This window comes from Agrilus planipennis, unplaced genomic scaffold (assembly GCF_000699045.2).
Source record: "Agrilus planipennis isolate EAB-ADULT unplaced genomic scaffold, Apla_2.0 scaffold123, whole genome shotgun sequence".
In the NCBI taxonomy this organism is placed as follows: Eukaryota; Metazoa; Arthropoda; class Insecta; order Coleoptera; family Buprestidae; genus Agrilus; species Agrilus planipennis.
This window is the reverse complement of record NW_020438894.1, coordinates 553,577-573,711: the sequence shown is the minus strand read 5'-3', so window position 1 is coordinate 573,711 and position 20,135 is coordinate 553,577. Positions and strand designations below refer to the sequence as shown.

The window sequence follows — 20,135 nt, the reverse complement described above, 5'->3', positions numbered from 1 at the left end:
GGCGGGCCTTAAAGCTTCAAATATTATCAACTAATTGTAGAGTGGTGATGTCCATTTAGAAGGCATTAATTAGAGCGTTATTGAATTACGGTGTTACGCCACTAATGTACTTGATATACAAATTGTGAGCTTTGGGGAATTAACGTCTTGATGTTGTTGAGTGTGGTCTCCATAAAACAACGAAAGTTTTGAAGATATTAATTAGTTGTTGAGCTATTTATCTTTCGGTGATATACCACTGAAGTAATTGAAATTGAAACTTGGGATTCTAGGTGTTATCAAAATATTTACCTTAAAAGAGTATCATTAATTGCCGAGTAGTTTTAACTTTTAGCAACAGTTTCATTAGGTGCTAGGTAGACATCGTGAACTTTCTCGTCATAGAGAATAAAGGAAATGACTTAAAATTTATTGTTGACAAGGAAGGAGTTGCCATCACTATAACTGGTTCCTTAACACGCACTTGACCAAACAAAGACAATATTTGTTTTAAATATTATTATTAAAAAGCAGAATGTGTTTTAGTAGACGCCTTCTCGTGGTTAAAAGCAACACTATACTAGGAATAAATGCAAAACGGGAGAGAGAAATAAAACACCCTTCCTTTTCGTATAAACAATAAATATGTAATTTAGTGCACTTTATCACAGAAATACAGTTTTTAACTAGGCAGGATATTCTTGTTCTGCGTGACAATACAGAACAGACGTCTTACTTTTGTATAAAACTATTTATAAATTAAAAAAAAAAAAAACGANTAATAATAATAATAATTAATAGGCTAGTGTTGGAGGTAAGCCACGGGCTTATTACTCCGAAAATACTGTTTAATTACTTACCAAGGAGACATTAAATAATTATGTACAAAATACGCTAATAAATAATGTATAAATAATTGATAAAAATACAAAGTATATATTACACGTTAAGTTAGTAAAATTGTTGTGGATTGAAGAGGAAAATAAGAAAAATGGTCTACACCTCGTTTAGGGCACCTACTATTCTATTAATAAAATATAATAATTAGTCTTCTTGGAACCGGCAAGCTTCGTGTAGGGCGACGTAGATACAATAACCAAAGGACCCCAATTAACATTTCACTACGCTTACTAAAACGTCATCATCATCCGCTAGGAAGGTACATCACTACTACACTTTGCTTTTTAAATGTGTAAAGGATTCGATGACGTATTCGAGAGCATTCATGTAATCCCTGTAAACTATTAGGGCCCTCAGATTTTTGGAAGTTTTGGTATTGTTTTCATTATTTCTTTCGTCTGGCGCCATTATATCTCTAGTTACGTCCGGTCGCATTTCCAACCCTCTTTCGTAGATCGCCGTTTGAATTTCGCAAAGCAACGCGCGCAAATTGTACTCGGCTTGCATGAATCGGTCCGCGAACGGCCCCTGTTCGTCTTCCTGGTCCCAGACCACCTGTTCCAGGCCCACCGCAATCCTTTGTAAGTTTTCGTATGCGTCTAACAGGATCTCGTCCAGCTGGAAGGTAAAAAAAAGACATAAGACAAAACATTAGAACGACGTCAATACAACAAAAACAATAGAAATTATCATCAGTAATCGAAACGTAATAACGCAGAAAAATGTTTAAACTTATTTTATAAAAAATTAATCATAAAATGCTTACTTCCACGGATTCTAAATACTGGTTTGAAAGCGGAACTCCCAAAGATTTCGGAATTTGTTCTTTGGTAGGAAGCCAATTGAAGTTGACATGTGTCCACGACTGATGCAGTTTTTCGAATGGTGTATTAAACATCGTTTGGGCCTGTAAAGAAGAAATTGTAAACATTACACCATTCAACGAAAGCATAACAGACCAATGATGGTTTTTATTGTATTGTAATTGGACGCATCCCATAGGTACCGTTGTAATGGAAAATTTACTACAGACACAAATTGGTTGGTTATTATACTTTTTACTCAATTAATCAACAGTAATGTATTGCCATCTATAAATTACGGATAGGTACTTGCCAAATCAAGAATAGTGAAACTGCGAGAAAATAAGAACCACAAGATTTATCTATTGTATATTTTACAATTAGTCAACAGTAAGTAGATACTTAATTAAAAAAGAAGGATAACTCTCAGGTGGTCATCGTCATCGTTTTTTGCACTTTTACAGTAAAAAGATCTTACTACTCGATAATTTTTTGTTTTATTATTAAATGAGACACTTGATCGCATATAGATGTGAGACAAATTAGACCGTATTAAATAAGTATATGAATAATACGATTTTGTGTCCATGAACAAGTTCTTCGAACTCGAACTCGAACTAGAGTACTCGCGCGCTAGGTCCCACGCGTTTTAGTAACAATTCTTCGAATTTGTGTGATACGTAAAATAATAATGGCACACACCGGTCGTATGCTTTTATTAATAAGCACTAATATGCCAGTTAGCACCATAATTGGATGCAAGTGTGCTGTAATAGGGTTTAACATCCTCGCGAAATTTTCCGAGCAGCAGAAAACTTGACTGTATTAGCATATACTTAGTTGAATCAGACAAACCTCTCTCTCTCTTTCTATAATAACTCTTCCCCTGGTATCACTTCACACTTCCACTTATTATGCATTAATTTCTTTTAAGACAACGAACTTTTAACAAAACTACGTGACATTTCGTATCATTGAGTAAAAGTATCGACTTACAAAAACTCTGTTGGAATGGTGATTTTAAAACGGAATTACATACAGCAACTTCGTTACTGTTTTAACATGAACGCTTATTGCATATTTAAGTACCTGTATAGGTACCTATGTGTAGATTATTGTTATTTTTGCTTCGAAAGCGCTAAAAGAACTATTTTAAATTAGTACGTTATAGTATGTTAACTATATACATTATCGTGTACCCATGTATTATTTCTATCCATTAACTAATACGGTTCATTCATGCTTGCTTATTATGACGCCCATGTAAATTTTCGGGTTCTGTCTGGTAGCAAACCCGATGCCACAGGTGTGGTAAATGTGCCCACACACGACACAATGTCCACATAGAAACTTCTATCAGTTTTTGTCATAGTTAATTTTTTATAATGCAACATGCTACACTTTCTATTGCCACCAGTGCGATACCATTTACAGTAGAATGTTATTCGGTTCTAGTTCATTAAGTGACATTTTAATAATAAACCTGTTCATGAGCCTGTATTATATCAACCACCCCTAACAAGGAACATTCAAATATTTATTCTCTCTGTCTTCTGCTACTTATCATTAATTACGTTAAGGAAATTCACCGCTAATTTCTAGTTAAACAAACCATAACAGTAGGTATACTCGTTCTCTCAAAGACATCTCCGAATTTGAAATTAAGAAAGTAATTTGTAAGATCCCATTATTGGGCAAATTAAGCCAAGCAAGTTTTTGTCTCTTTCACTACAAAATTGAATTATTTCCGTAATTCCTTGTGGATGTAAATAATTTTTACATAAGTAGGCATGCAATGTCCGACACGATCTTCCACTTTATTCTAATGAATGGACAGATTATAAAGACGTAAATATTTAACAGATGTTTAGAAAAACTCGAGATCGGCTATAATGCAACTGCGTCAGCGATATAAAAATGTAAACATTACGATCGACAGAGGTGACTGTGACTATTTTAGAGCAACATTAACTAACACACACCTGATGCAAATCTCATGCGGCTAAGATGTCAAAGAACGACAGGTATGCAATCGTGCGAGATATCAAACATGCGAAACATACACAATAACGTTCCCAAAACAATATCTTTTATTCATTTAATACCACCATTCTATTAGAATATACCTATGCATAACACTTGTGTGAAGATTTTACGTGGAAAATAGGTTGTTAATTAGAAACGCGATTAGGTGACAAATTGTGACGATTATCGGCAACTATTCTGAATGTCAAGCGTCAACATTCTGCAGAAGACACAACTCATCATACTTATTCATTCCTGCAGCATGTGTAGGTATACGTACATACAGTGAATATTATTGAGGGATTGCATCTGCATCATCTACGTTTTATGTTTCAACTAACTTTACATGCTGCATATCATACGTTCCATCTTATTTGTCCGTTTCAATATGTTATCACGTATAGTGATAGAAATGTAGACATGGGTGCTCTGATGCAATAAAACTGCCATCAAGTGGCCGCCCTTGACTACGCCTAGTTGAAATTGTCCATCCAAACGAAACAAGACGCACGGTATACCTATTCTATTAACTACTTGTACCTACCAAAGCTCACAATAATTCGAAAGCTTTTATTTCTTTAAGGTGCAAAGCTAGACACAATAATTAAGATTATTGTCCTAGATAATGTTCACACGCGTCCACATTCGTCCAAAGAAGCTAATAAATCTCTTGAAAATTTTGTTTTAAAAAATCCAAGTATAGTTACTACTATTTAAGGCTCACATTCTGTTGCAGATAAATTGTGTGTTCAAAATTCAATTTTTGGCATTGAATGTATAATAGTAATAAACATGTGCAATTCGACCGTGTCCTACATCGTGATCGTCGGATAGCGATGTAGACAGCCTGACGCCTAGCTTTAGCTCGATGCGATGGGTCGGCGTACGCGCTCTCCAACGAGAATACTGGGCAGCGCGATTGCCTCTTTCTTGCGGGTTATGAACAAGGCTCCATGTAGCAAACTTCGAGCGTCGGTCTATGCATAATATGTACTTGGCATACCGAGATCAAAAATCTAACATCCGGCGTCGTTTTTCTCAAGCTGCTTTAATGAATACCAATACAATAAATCAATTTGACGGAAACGCTTTAGGTTCCAATTTAAAGAACCAACAAACGGTAACGTTACAAAAAGACATAATTTTATTTTCAAATTGTTGGATGTTAACGTAAATTTAACCCATTTTACTTAATAGTACCTACACGATTCAAACGATTTAGTAGATATATGAAATATGTTATACGTGTTGTTAGTAGATATACCTACATACATACCATATATCTACTAAATGATGCAAGGTAATAGAAACTAAAAGGCCTAAAAACGGTTCTTAAACTATTGTTCGGATTTTACGTTAGGACGTAGGAGTAGATATTGGAGACACCTCGGCGTTAGTTTTGTGGTAACGACTGCTAACCTACACTCCTATAGGTGTCTTATATTAATAATTGTTGTATAAGTAGGCAAGTAGGAAGTGTCGGCAGAAAAAATTCTCATTGTTAACTGACACTAGAGACTGGTTTGGCTCGAGAATTTCAGAAAAATTTCCCAAGTCCTGGATTAATTGTAAAAACCAATACCAAAATATGTACTTTACGCATAGAGATAGCATTTGGCCTCTGATTAATTAAATAAGTTTGATATATTTCAATGCTTCTTCTTTTTGTATAAAAACAACGTCCAGACGCACCTATACGTACAATTGTAGGTACTATAGGCATTTTCAAATTAAGTTGTATCAAAGTGAGAAACCGAAAAGGTGAATAAGCAATTAGCACATTTGCAATTAACCGTAATTAACAACAGGTAAATAACGGAACAGTATCTACTATTGCCGTTAAAACGTCGATTATATGTAAGTGTGAATTGGTGATAACGCGTCTCCGTATCTGTGTAATAAGATAATCACCGCCAATAAGTTCGTCTGTTACTTTTATAACAGGGCAGCATTTGATTACTTACTACCTGTTCTAATTGAACTCGTATTTTTCATTTGGCCATTGACTCTACAAAAACCTCACGTTACCTCATACAAAGAAAAAATTGAAACGTACGCGATTAGTGACTTGCCTAAGATGCTTTTATGCATAGGTAAATGCAGTTTTACTTTCGATTAAATACGTCTACACGCGGCAATTAATCTTACTCCACAACCTAGACGCTATGTTTAGTAAGATGATGGCTAATCGTTTGAATAAATACTTTCACTTATGTATTAAGCAATATTTATACTTAAATATGGATATAATATATATGCACATACTGTCAGAGCTGGGCAGAGCTTTTGTACCAAACTTTGAGCTTGAAAATGCACTTCCAGCCCCAGGCTTAAACGCACTGTAATTCAAGCCCTTTAATGAACAAGTAGTTGGGAATTGTTAAGCGAATAATTTTATAAAAGTGCTTGTTATAATGATTTTTAATTCAAAAGGATTCAAGCTCCTTAAGTTTTGAAATGTAACTGGAACTGGGTTAAAGCACTTTATGTAAGGGATCTGGGCTTAGAAATCGCAGCACTTTTGAGGAGATCTTAGCTATTAGTGCTTGGATATGTTTCTTAACGTATTATTAGAGTCGACATCTCTCTTGGTAGAATCTTCTTCTATATAATTCAGATTGCTTTTCTAGTAGCAGTCCCAATCTAACTTACAGTAGCTTTGAGGTATTTGAGATCCCATCGCATGTCATCTCTTCCGAGTCAGACAGTTGATTAGAAGTAGCAAACAAAATTTCAAAACAGTATTTTACCAATTGCATCTAGGCAAGCATTCAAAAACAAATTCTTTGAAATGACTTTTTCTTTACTCTAATAAGTCGAACTTATTCCCACGTCTATCGGTGTTTTAAGAACCATAAAAAAGTTGTATAATTTTCAGATTATTTCAAATATTGAAGTGGTGTTCCTTTATAAACTAATTCCACCTAATCTGATCCAATTTCAACTTGATATCAAAAAAACTACGTGTTAACTGTAGGTACAATTTATTTTCAATTTTCAAACTAGGTTGTGACATCAAGATAAACTTGAGGAAATTATCCTCCAATTTCTGTTTGACTTACATTTACCTACATACGTACATCTAGATATTAATTTTTGCACATGCCAAAGAACCTTCCAGTAAAGTAAAGCAAAGTACCTGATATGCATTAATGTACCTACTCAATATAAGGCATTTGAATGAAAAACAAAACCCTTATTGATATTTTCTTAAGTTTCCATTGACGAGGAGGTATTAGCTTGTAATAATAGTGAGTAGATGGTTGTCTCTGTCTCTATACGAGCGTTTGCGTAAATTAATTATTGTTGTCGAAGAACGAACGGAGCTCAGGAAAACGATCGGCGGACATGTCGAACCGGATGTGATAAAGACGCAAGGTATTTATATCCGATGAAGAAGGATCCGTATAGTTGTATGAAAGAAGGCTGTGAGTGAGACAAAAAATATGATAGTGTGTAATCAGACATCAACGACGGACGGCATGGCTTGCTCGCTTCGCATACCGTTTATACTAATCCCGCATATTGATTATGCGTAGTAAAAGGTTAGCGGTTAATGAATGAATGAATGAAAATCAACGTAAGCTGCGAACCACATATGTTTTTATGTAACATATTCTTCACATAAAAAGTCACTTTATGACAATTTTCGATATCATATTGACTGGTCCCAGTTGCTAAACAAGCAAAGTTCTCAAAGTTTCCCAAGGAAGAAAATCAGATAAAGGGACCTCACTTACAACAGAGCGCTATTGAATTCGTTTCTGACTTCAAAATTTATACAGATACGTATATGTATGTATATACAAAGAAATAAAATTAACGTTCATATAACGATACGGCTATTAAGCTGCTAGATACTTCATATTCAACGCTGATAAGATGGCTAAATTTACAATTTCAGACATATTTATATAACACAAATAAAAATAATGCCCCTAGTGCAACAATTTGTTTGAGACAGAAACATGTACCAATTACACTTTATCTAGCAGACGACACAACATGTCTATCAAAATTAGTATTGTAGGTAATTATTTTTTTGCGCTTACAACATCTACTATTGTAATTTTAAAGTAATTACTACAAGTGAGACGATATCTATCTATAAAAATGCCTCGAGTATGAGCCGGATATACCTACCTACGGTGATTGATGATGAATGAAGTATGTAGAATTACATACATTTTTCGGTCTTCTTTTTATAGATTTATTCCATACAATAAATAATCATCGCATTGCAAGTTCTACGTCTCTTTGGTTCTGTGTATTTTTTTGTCTGCTTTCAAGATTCCAATTTTTGAAATCAGCTAAATATTTAAACGTTAAATTAAAGAATGGAACTGTGCGGCTTAAATCTAATAATACCTTCGATATGTAGGATTTTGTAGTTTTATCAAATTTTTTAATTAAAAATGACCCATTTTTTTACGTGTTGGACGTGTTTAAATGTGAATATACGGTCGCACCTAGAGTCAAAAATTGGTTGTGGTAGTCGCTATGGCTTAACGCCCGACGGAACCATTAAGTTACGGTATGAAGAATATTACGGATAAAGTATGTGTAAATTTGGAAGGGTTATAGTAGCAATAGATACAGGTCTCTAAGGTTAAAGTAGGTACTTGAAATACTTTCGCCATATCTAATGATGAAAATTTACCCTAAACATAGCGTCCTTAAAGAGGTTTCTTTTGAATAAAAAGAAGACAGAGACTTACAAATTCTTCCTTGAACTGTTCGGCATAGTTGCTGGCAATTCTAGCTTGGTGAACGATTTGAGTGACCAAATCGACGTTCGGTACAGCTTCGCCGGCGAAAGTTGTCTCCTCATCATGTCGAATATTGCACGGGTTGACCCATTTGGGCGTCGAGTGCATTCTATCGTTGTCGACCATAACGTTATTATTACCCCTAACAGTCGGAGCCGTTAACGAACAAGGTACGCTCACGAAGCCAAGAAGGTAGACGCTCACAATGAGAGCTTGTTTTAATCCTGGAAAGTATAAAAATGACAAATAAGACGTGTAACAATATTTGTTGGAGACATTTAGGCCGAACGACACATGCTATATAAATATAAAACGTTTGTCGACAAACATGACAAAGGGCGCCAGGGCGTGAGAATCAGTCGTGGACATTAAACATAACATGTCAACTAGCCGACCATCAACGAAAAGAACGCACCTTAACTCTACACTATATACGCACGATGCGGAGATCAAAGAAACTATACTCAAATTCTCTCCCCGTTCAACAACCACAACAATCGCAACCAAAATTACTGTCCGAATTATTACGATTGACCGTCTCGAAAAAAGGACAAAACAATAAAAATAATAGCAGCTTAGACGTCTTTCTGTGTACTCTTTCTTTCCTAAGGTCCATCGTTGAGCTCGAAACAAACTATGTAGTTAGAGAAACATTATGAAACAAGCCCTCAAATAAGTCATATACTTTACTTCAACATCTTGAAGAATTTGTCATTTAACATTTGATGCGGCCGTCATATATGTATGTACAGAGATTGATTCTAAAATAGCAACACTGAACAATTTGGGAGCTCATTAACCTTTCCGACAATTAAGTAAAAATGAGTAAATCCAAACAATATAACGTTTTTATATCGTTACAACAAACAAGGCAGAGTATGAGAGTAAGCGTATGAGTCACCGTTATCAATGAAAAATGTTTATAAACTTGATTTACATAAAAATTATTGGACGCTTTTTATGAATGAACTTGATTTGAATTTTATTACTATTTATAATGTATGTACAATGTACAGTGCAGAGGATTATTCATAGTTTAATTAGGTACCATATTATATCATGAATAATACGAAAAATAAGTTGCACCATAAATCGAAATTGACATTTTTGTTAACTGCCTACTATTACTATCTAAGCAATGCACTCGGTTAAACGCTTCTTGCCAGCATAAGCAAGTTACAGCATTTTTGGAGTTTAAAGAGTTAATGGTAAGTAAGAGGAACCTAACTAAAGTGAAAGGAATTAGTGCTCACCGAGTTAGCGTTGGACATTAAATTCTGGCCAATTAAAAAAGGTACCACCTAACAGACGAAAATGTTACAGAAGCATTCACCTTCGGTTCCTTTTACATCATTATTGCTCATGTCCGTCTCTACATTAAAGAATTGCATGGTACTCTAAACGCAAACAGTAAGTTGTGCAATATTGCTTCTAAATTATATATTTAGAAAAAACATGACAATCAAGAAATAGGTACAGAGACTGTACTTCGAATTGGATCTTCGTTTGAAAGTTTTGAGGTTTTAATGGATGATTTCAATCTAGTTGGATAAAAACTTTTGTAAAGCCCAACATTATTACAATTTCACTAGTTGAGCTCGTATTTCCATTCCTTCCTATTCTGACAACGAACCAATGTTCGCATTCCCCCAAAAAGTTGATCATCCCATATCCCCCCTTTTAGATGTTTTGATACCATCAGCTACTATCCCTCGGACGTACACTCCAATGGAAAGTCGAAGGGTAGGACTGAAAACTCTTTTCAGTGGGAATGGGTGAATGGTCGTTGAAAAGAGACAAGTGAGGCGGATAAAATGAAGACAGAGGAAAACCGAAAGATAATCTGTGGAGTATAACTGTCCAAGTATATGCCTAAACGATGCAAGGAAACCACATAATAGCTTGAATCAGGACAGGCAAACATCGAGCCGGTATCTTAAACTAAACCATATCCCCAACTATTGGCGAGCACTAGTTTAATTTAGATCCACCCCCTTTGTACTCTTTATTTCTGTTTCTAATATGTCTCTCACTGAAACTCTTCGTATGCCAAAAGGTGTCCCGCCATCGTATATTCCCTTCCATAGCGCCCTTTGAACTCATACTCTTCGAAGGATTAATTTATTGCGAAGTTTCTTGAAGGCGCATGGCATTGTTATGACGGCAATAAATATTTCTTATTTTTGTTTTTAAACATGATATCACACATCTGAGCATTTGTAGTTTGGATAACAATTTAATTGTAGAAACGTTCAAATCAATCAACTAACATCTAAACGAAATGTATCTTCTGCAGCACAAATAAATTCAGAATTGCGATTTATTTTAGCAACCTCTAAATTATAACGAAAGTGTAACTAATGTTTAAATGCTTAAGCTATCAATACTACTCAAATGTATAAATTTTCTATTGATTATGCATATTATCCTCCGTTCGATAAAGGATTAGAATGCAAAAAATGATTCCATTTTTGTTTTTGTTATCTATATACATAATCGAAAAACACGCTTCGTTCATTGGCCCAGTTTTCGAAATTATAAAATCGTCAAACAGCTTTTGCCATTGAGCATATTCAGCATTTCAAAATTATTATTTAAGATGATCCTTACAAAGACATCCACATATTAAAGCAATCTAAAAAGTATGGTGTTTTGTAGTACCAACTGTTTAGAGAATCCATGAAAATCCATGATGACTTATTGACGAAGAAAAGCTAACAATTTTGATAAGCTGTGCAAACATTGTTATACAATTAAGTTGTGGTTGCATACAGATACACTTCATTACATAATTTTATTGCTCTCGCTACTATTTTTAGCACAGTCGAGTTTTGCGTAAAATAATCACGTGTTTTGTTACATCTGTTTCAAGAACACAACACCAATTAAAAATAATATAATTGTCTAGTAAAAACGTTCTTAATTTACAGGAACCGTTAAGTCCAAAAACCACACAGGTATAGGTATATAGGTATATATCTACCATACGTATAGAAAAGAAGTTTGGCTTATCAGTACGTCAGACTATTTTAACTAATTACGCCAAAGAAAATTGGGTATAAATATTAATCATGTAGTTTCGGTTGAATGATGAAGAAAATGATAACGTATTATTTAACGGTTTTAAAGGAAATTGATGACTGCATCCTAACTGTTGCCAAATTCGAACAAGCTATTTGGAAATTGTAACAGTTGTTGTTGAATATGTGATACATACTTTTGTTTTTAAGAAGAGCGTATAGTAAAAATTTAACTAACTAGATTAAAAATGGGAAAATCTTTCGACAAGTTATGTAATTTTGATGTTATAATACAGTTTTTAAACTAATTGTAAGTATCTAATAGTGACACTTACTTACCTACCTAATTTGTTAACAACAAATTAAGTACCTATAACACTTCCTAACGATAATATAGTAAACATTTACACTGTAATGTACAGGGCCAGTCGTAAACGGCATATCATGTTGACTTTTTTCGACGCCGGAAATTGGCGTTTGCATCATTTTTATACATACACCTAAACTGTAAATTTTGTAGGGACAGGTTAGGAGAGCAAATATGTAAAAGGGTATTTACATGTATTATACATGCGTAAAATGCTAAAAAATGATTTTTGGCAAAGTTTTGTCTTTCAGTAAAGTAGAACTTGCTAACGACTACCTAGCAGTGTCAAAATTTATAAAATTACCACTTAAAGTATTATTCATTAGAAATGAATTAGTTATCCTTCATATTTTGTGTTTCACTTGAACAGAGTAAGGGCCATAACATATAGCTACTTATTTTGATTTATATATACATCATGAGATATTTATGCAGCTACGTCTAGGTATATGCGTAATTTCAGAAGGTCCCTATCAGGGAAGTATACAGATAAACTTAAAAAATGCAGATAATAAAAATTAATGAAAAAAACGAAGATTATAAAAGCGGTGTCGAGATGTCGTCCTTTAGGAATAAATAACAATTCCACTTGTGTCATCGAGCAGGTGTACGACTTGATCTATTTACTGTTAAGTGCTTCAGCTGAGCTATGAGATTCGTTATTTGCAGTAATGGTCCTTAATTGCCATTTAGTCTCCGTAAATGTACAATTCCAATCTATTTACCGCATTTTTGTTAAACGCTAACTTTTAAAGAGGTAGCCGTACCTACATGTATATGCCTGCTATCCGCGATACAATTTATCTAATGCGAAATGGAACGGGCAGACTCAAATTATCCAGTAATTAAATTAAATTTACGGGCACCGTTAAAGAAGCCTTCGAAACGCAAAAAAACGATCACAATGCCGGGAAATTTATTAACAATGATAATAAAGAATAGAGTAAAAAACACTGAAAAGAGGGTAAAAGGAAGAAGGAATCGAACTATTGAAATGTTTGTTTTGCTTTCACGAGTCCCTTGCCGTTTCAGTTGGTCCACTCACGGCAGAGCTTTTAGAAATTGTTAGACATAGTTACTGTATATTCAGAGAAGAAAAATTCAAGTACGTAATGCTACACCAACTTGACAACGTAACTTTTAAACTGACAACTAAAATGGGACTTTTGCTTCGTCGGTTTATAGATTTTTCCAACGGGATCGTATTTTACCATGCACTTTAAAACCGACACAGTGCGAGTTGGTGGTACTTTACGTACTTTACTACTTTGCGTTGCAAATGTAGCATCTTTTCTCTCCTGAATTGGTATCGAAAAATTAAGATTTTATAAATTGACCGACTCAAATGGGAAAGGGCCCAAAGTATCCTGTTGGGGTGACGTAAAAATATATATATGGGTTCGTGATTCAATCGACCGGCGTATTACGAATTTAACTGCAGGCGTTTTTATAATTGCAATATTAAATAACAAATAACATGCATGGATGTAATTATAGTAACTACAGCGAGTGCTGTTTCGTACTCTTTGTGATTCGATTGGTTAGCTTGCTATTTTCGCCCCACCTATCGGCCAAAACCGTTGATATGCTCTTTTAGGTATGAAACTTACTTTGGAAGGCTCGCCGAAGGTACGCTTTCGTCCGAGTTATTCGTGACGTCCGTCTATTTTTACTGCAGAAGTAATACCACGAAGGACGAAACGTATCCGATAAGTGCTTCGTTGTATTCTTCCGGCAGCAGCTATACGGATACGTGCAATCGTTCATTATTGACCACTGGTACATTCTACTGTCGGCGGCGTCTTCTTCCCTTCGACACCTCAATTTTGCTGTTCTTTGATCCCGATCTAACATCCCCTGGATGTGGCCGTAACTCGTTAAAGAATCGTGTTCGCTCGCACCAAAAAAACCACCACGACAGTCACTGGACATGGCAAAACAAAAAAGACGACAAACACAAAATGAACGTTACAGCGTTTGGAACGACTTCTTTTATAACACAACTAACTCCTTGAATAGGATACGCGAAGGATATGTGTATGTGTCGACACCGGATGAGAGTGTACGTATGAGTACACGCGGCGTGATCGTCAGGTGTTATAACATGACACTAACGTCGAGCTTGTGGTCAAAACGTCAACTGACAATTATATATCTCGAACGGACAATATCCGCGTTTTACAAACCGCTAGGGTGGGTCCAACGGGCGACTCCTCCCTCCATTGATAAAAGTCCGTGTTGTGTGTGCCCCTACCACGATACAGGTGCAGACACAGCCAGCTTAAGTTAAGTCGTTGTTTGAGAGAAGCTGGCACAGCTCAAATCAAAAGCCATATCGCCTATTCTGCGCCTTGTACTACTAGACGTCGCTTCCGGGTATGTGCCGAGAAACTCCGGGTGTCGTCATAGCATCCTACTTCCTGGAAACGACCTCGACGCTGCTGCGCCCCATCCTTACGCGATCCTCTCTCTGACTCCGTTCGTGCGTCCGTTTAAGACGCTTCGGCGCAAAGCGCTGCCGCCGTCTCCTCTCCTAGCACACTCATCGTTTCGCACATGTCGTAATTAATTATTGTTCTGTACTGCTTGGCTTTAACACAGTATTAAACGGATGACGCAGACTATTAATGCGTTAGAACAACATTTTAATTTCATTTTTTCCACCGTCCATATCGCGTACATCTTATTTACAAGGAAAACAATTATGTTTTGTTACACATTTATAAGTACAACTTATTTTCGTCGAAAACGGTTGTTCACTTCTACAACCATAATAAAACCTGTCGCCACCGTGATCACTGACGATTGACGTCTTCATAGAAGAAACTTTCGTCCCATTACGTCTTCATTATAGATACGTCATTTTTTTTCTTATTTTCCCATGGCGAATGATAATAGTAATATATATCCTTCTAGCCTTTTTGTTCAATGACATGCAAGGACTCCGGTTATTTAAAAATTTATACACTTACGGAAAGGCGATTGACTTTCTATTATATTATGCGAGGCAATAAAATGGTAATTAAAACATGATAAGTACGAGTCTAATTAACCGGTTCCATTTCTTTAAAATTCAATTCCGAATTTTTTCTATTTCGCGACTCCTCCAATAAACATACATTACGTTCTTGGATGTACCTACGAAACCCATTAGACTAATCAACGTCTAATAATAATAATAATAATAATAATATGTAATAAAACAGCCTCTAATGTACTCACATACAAACGTAGATCTATGATTAATTATTATTATAGGCTCCGATTGGAACATACATTCTCAGAAAATGCTGGAATTCCCACTCACGTCATTGCTACGATTCTAGTGCATGAAATTTCACAGGTCATGAATTCATTGTCTATCTTCAATTTCTTTCTCAAAATTTAAGTCCGAGACATCTGGCGTATCGACTAAAATTTTTATTGCGCCAGTGATAGTGTAGGTAAATATCTAAGACGTGACTCAAACTTGACTGCTGCATTCCAGTGAAAATATCAACAAAATAGGCGAAACTACAACATAATACAAATGTGTAATCCGCCTGTGACTCACATATAATTGGGGTTTTCAATCAAGATCGCGATCAACTACATACAAATAATATGTACCTATACATACGTCGTACCTACAGCGTCAGTACCTACTACATGTTTCCATCGACGTCCGACATGAAACCAAATGCCTACTTAATTCATAATCAAAAACGTAGGCCGAATTTTAGAACATAGCTATTGCGGAATGTTGCAAAATGTTTTCCTACCAACAACACCTATTACGTATCTAGTACCTATAAGTGAATTTATTATTTGTATGTAAATGTAAATGTTATTCAGAAACAAGCAATCATTCTTAAGTGCCTTTTTGGGATAATTATCAAAAACGTCTTCAGGATATTTAATGGCGTTTTGATATCCAAAAACTACTAATTTTGGGAAATATATTGTAGTTGGACAAAAAGCAAAAAACGGCGCAATACATTGGGTCAATACAAAACAAGGAAACTTTGCTGCACACTGGTGTAACAGTTAGTTTGGATTTCCCCACTTTCGAAGGTTGCAGAATTATTGCACCTGTTTAGTATGATCGTCACAGGTTTATTTATTTAATTCTCTTATAATTTTGCTGAAACATCATATACGTGGATCTATATCTACAATTACACTATTGTAATCGCCACTAACCGAAAGGTAAGTGTAGGTGCTTATTTCTTTTGTTTATTCCTGTTTGACACGGAGGAAAAAGAAACATTTCAGCATCTGTTTTATATAGGTACTTGTATACTATTATGTATTTTCATGCGTCTATCTGCATGTTTTATAATGCAAACGTCAATTTCAAAATCCTGTACAGGTACAATAAGGCAGATACAACAAACAAACTTAGCTCTTCCGTCACGTTTCAACGATAAACAAAGTACATCATACATATGTATCATGTAATCAATATATTCTTCGCTCTATTTGAGCAATTATTTTACAACCTTCCTTCAGAAGTCGGTGTATCATGCTTAAATCCATTTTCAATGCTCGCACAATAAATAAAGTAAATCCAAATCCAGTATGCAAATAATTCAAGTGGATGAAAACGCGAGGAATTAGCAGGACATTCTACTTTAGAACTCTATTAACCGATTACATTATTGTCACGTTTATTGTGGTATTCTTATTGACATTAAGACATAATAGCGCAGGTTAGAGCCTGTCTTCTTTGTTTTGATACAGGTAGATCTGCTGTACGGTCGCTACCAAGCAGTTTTGTCGCACAGGTAGATAGATATCTTTTGGGAATTATACCATTCATCCACGGTTACCTACTCGGTGACCCACCTACTATATGTATATAACATGAAGACCCTCAAAATGTACCATTTTACTTACACTTGGATGCATAGGCAAATCCATAATTTGATTATTATCAATTGAATCGGTACCTGGTCAATATTTAAATAATAAATGGTAGGAAATACTTTTGATTTCATGACTAAAAGAATACACATTCCAACTGTTTTTAGTAATAGGTAAACCTAATTAATCTATTGTAATTGTTGAAAGTTCTGTCCATTTGTCATAGTCGAAATGACTTCATTCTACGCCTAATTGGAACGATAGTTTGAAACTTCAGGATTGAAATAAGGTTTTGAAACCAGAAGATGGAGTGTTTTTTATATTACATACCCATTTAGCTAGCAAGTTTAGTGTTCCTATTTATTAATTAGTAATAGTAAAACATATACAACATTAGGTTAAATTGTAGTTAGTTCACTTTACATTGTTTTTATTTACCTGCATAAGATGTGTGTTAGTCCTGCTTTGCAATTTTGTGAAAAGAAATAGCAGTAAGTAGGTACAGGTACCTCACGGATCAGGCTTCGTTTGACGGCGCGTTTGGTGACCGAACGCTCAAGGATCGTTATTATAACGACGAGCTGCAAACGGACTACAAACGAACAAGACAAGTTAATAAAATAATAAATAACTCAATACTGTGCTAAACTACCCATAATTTACGATGAATTTCGGTCTTAAGGTGCAGGATAGCCTTCTGACTTTTATTACGGTAAAGTCGAAGATGCAACAACAAATCAGCAGTTAACCGTAAAGACAAAATTTTTGTATGAATGAAGTTGAGAAAAAGTAACAGTAAAAGCGTTATAAAGTAATTTTGGTGTTAAGGGCGCCATTATTATCTCCTTTTATTACTTCTAAACGTTCCTGCGTTCAACAGGGATATTTTATGGTGCATTTGAATATTTACACAAAACTACGTAGGATTCAACAGCGCAATTTGTCATCTTGTTCGGTGAATTGTTATTTATAGATGTCATGCAGTTATTAAGGTACTTCCGTTTTTCTAACCGAACTTTTCGTAAACTAGAAATCCCAGCATCTTCCATGAACTTTATATAACCGATGTTGAGCACAGTACGGCATAGGTCGGTTTGGCTCGGAACTTTCTTGTATAATTTTGTACACCAACATTTTTTTATTGCTTAGAATCATAAGGTAACTAAAGGAGTATCTTGTCGTGGAATAAGTACATTTAACAATCAACAACAGTTTGTAAATGAATAAAAAACACTCCTGCACCATAGGAAGACAACACATAAATCAGTTGTAACTTTAGTAATATTTGCATTACTCGTTATTGTTTAATAAATTTTATATTCATACATTACTGTCAATCATCAAACCTGTCAGTTAGCTAATTACTAGATTTTCATTGCCAAATTTCCCTGGTACCGTTTTCTTTTATTATTATTTTTCTAAATTCACTCCTTACTCTTCTTATCTTTTAGGTACATTTTTTATCGTTATTGTTATTTTTAAAAATAAGCACAAGTACTGCAGATATATTGTCCAAACGCATCCTCTTGAAAAACTTTTTGAACCAATCAGTTGTGTTCTTACTTTGCTGTGTTTTCCAAATGGAATACTTGACTCTTTGTCTTAAATAGTCATTTCAAAGCATAAGATGCGTTTGGGCATTTATGGGTGGTTAATTCGGATAATAAATCAAGGGAAAACCTCTACTTAGGGTGGCTAATTACTTTATAGCACCCCCTGAGAGATAAGCTTACGGCCAGGAACCAAAATCATGGTATCCTTTGTGACTCTTGACTTCACTCATCATACTCAATCTTTCTAATGTGCTAACAATATTATCTCTATCATAAAAGGTAATTCCACAATAGAAAGGCATCTTCTGATTATGGCAGATTATCGAAAGTTAATATGTTTATGAAGCAATTAAGAAGAGGTAGAAATAACGACGCGGTTATTAGCAGTTGAAAAGATGACAGAATGGAATATGGTGCTTTTGAATTTTGAAGAACTAGCTATTGATGAAAAAATCGGCATTTTTGTAGAAGGAATAAACAAATATTAGTAGTAATATTTTCCCTTGCTTTATGGAAGAGGAAGACGAGCATAGGAAAATGTTTATTACTTACGGAAAATATAGTTTTCAAAAATTTCCTATTAGGGCTATCCTTTAATACACGGTTAAAACGTTGCAATATAACATGTATAAACGAATTATTCTTGATATATGTACATATGTATACCTAAAGCACATGCAGGCATGGAAAGGCCAGGCGTGACTTTTTCGCTCACGCAGTTCAAATTTCATAACAGTAGCCAAATTGACACATTAAAATTTGATTCGGCTACAGGCGATATCACTACAAACGGTTTACTAGATAACAACAAGATTTTTAACACCTACCTATTTACAGAAGAAAGCGCTTAATGTCTTTACGTTCTTGCATTGTATAACGCATTAACAGGGAAATTAACAATTCATTGTTTTATCGAATTATTATTTATTTCAGTTGCTACTCCTCTGGTGTGGTAGGTATATATAGTATTAGTTTATGTTGGTAATTAAAATTATAAACCATAAAAAAGCCATTGCTATTGGGATTTTCCAAATCAAGATTAAAATATCCATTTTTTAGGGATCCTCCTCTACTAACCTTTTTGTTATTCTAACAAGAAACTGGTTATTTTTTAAGCTAATGCAGCAGGTTGAAGTTAATGATCTGTTACGTAACCATACTTACTACTTTTATTGACTTGTTCAGAGCAAAGATAGAATATTGTCAAATAAACTTGACAGAACTACTTTACTGCAGAAATTTAGATTGATACAGGTAAACATGTAAATACAAACATGTAGCAATCTCTAAATAAATTAATACATATAATATATTGTGTGAATTGAAACAAAATTAATTGATAGACTAGTACTAGACCCTTATTTTGTAATAATGCTCATTATCTCGCGGTCTTGCAGCCTTACGCTGAAGATGCTGGTAATGTGCAATTGTTGTCGTTATTGGAGTAAGTCCTCTTGGTTATTTTACTGATATTCGTTATGTTAAGTTCGAACAGTGCTTATACATATGTATGTATGTATGTGTGCATATATCTATGTACTAAATGTACACTCACCCAAATAGAAGAGACCATAACTCATTAAATTTCATCTGGTAACAAAACATTAGTATAACTAAACGATAAAAAGTGAAACATTTTACAAATTTAAGACCGAATTTAAAAGTCAAAATGACAACTGAGAGTGGCAGAGGCAAAATGTTAATCAAAACGTTCCAACATTACTATTTGTTGTAAATCTCAAGCCCATTTTTAGAACATTACGTACTGCATACTTGCTTAATGCAATTTTAAGATGCGCGAATGTTGGGAACGGAACTAATAGTATAATCGTAAATGCTAACAATTTTTTTTGTATGTACCTACAGATATACGG

At 34.7% G+C, this 20,135-nt stretch overlaps 1 protein-coding gene across 4 annotated transcripts; it reads right to left on the bottom strand.

Moving 5' to 3' along the window:
* Positions 1-764: 764 nt before the first annotated feature.
* Positions 765-20,135, bottom strand: LOC108739408. Of its 4 annotated transcripts, XM_018473298.2 has the most exons (6): positions 17,619-18,035; positions 15,086-15,651; positions 13,474-15,001; positions 8,426-8,700; positions 1,646-1,786; positions 765-1,497 (listed from the first exon to the last, which is right to left on the bottom strand). In XM_018473298.2, exons 3-6 carry the CDS (start codon positions 13,793-13,795, stop codon positions 1,150-1,152), a joined length of 1,086 nt encoding a protein of 361 aa, XP_018328800.1. In that variant the 5' UTR covers positions 13,796-15,001; positions 15,086-15,651; positions 17,619-18,035; the 3' UTR covers positions 765-1,149. The 4 variants fall into 4 exon arrangements, with proteins under 4 accessions (XP_018328800.1, XP_018328802.1, XP_018328799.1 ...); XM_018473300.2 differs by lacking the exon at positions 17,619-18,035 and having other exon boundaries at positions 765-1,494; positions 15,086-16,687; XM_018473297.2 differs by lacking the exon at positions 17,619-18,035 and having other exon boundaries at positions 15,086-16,671.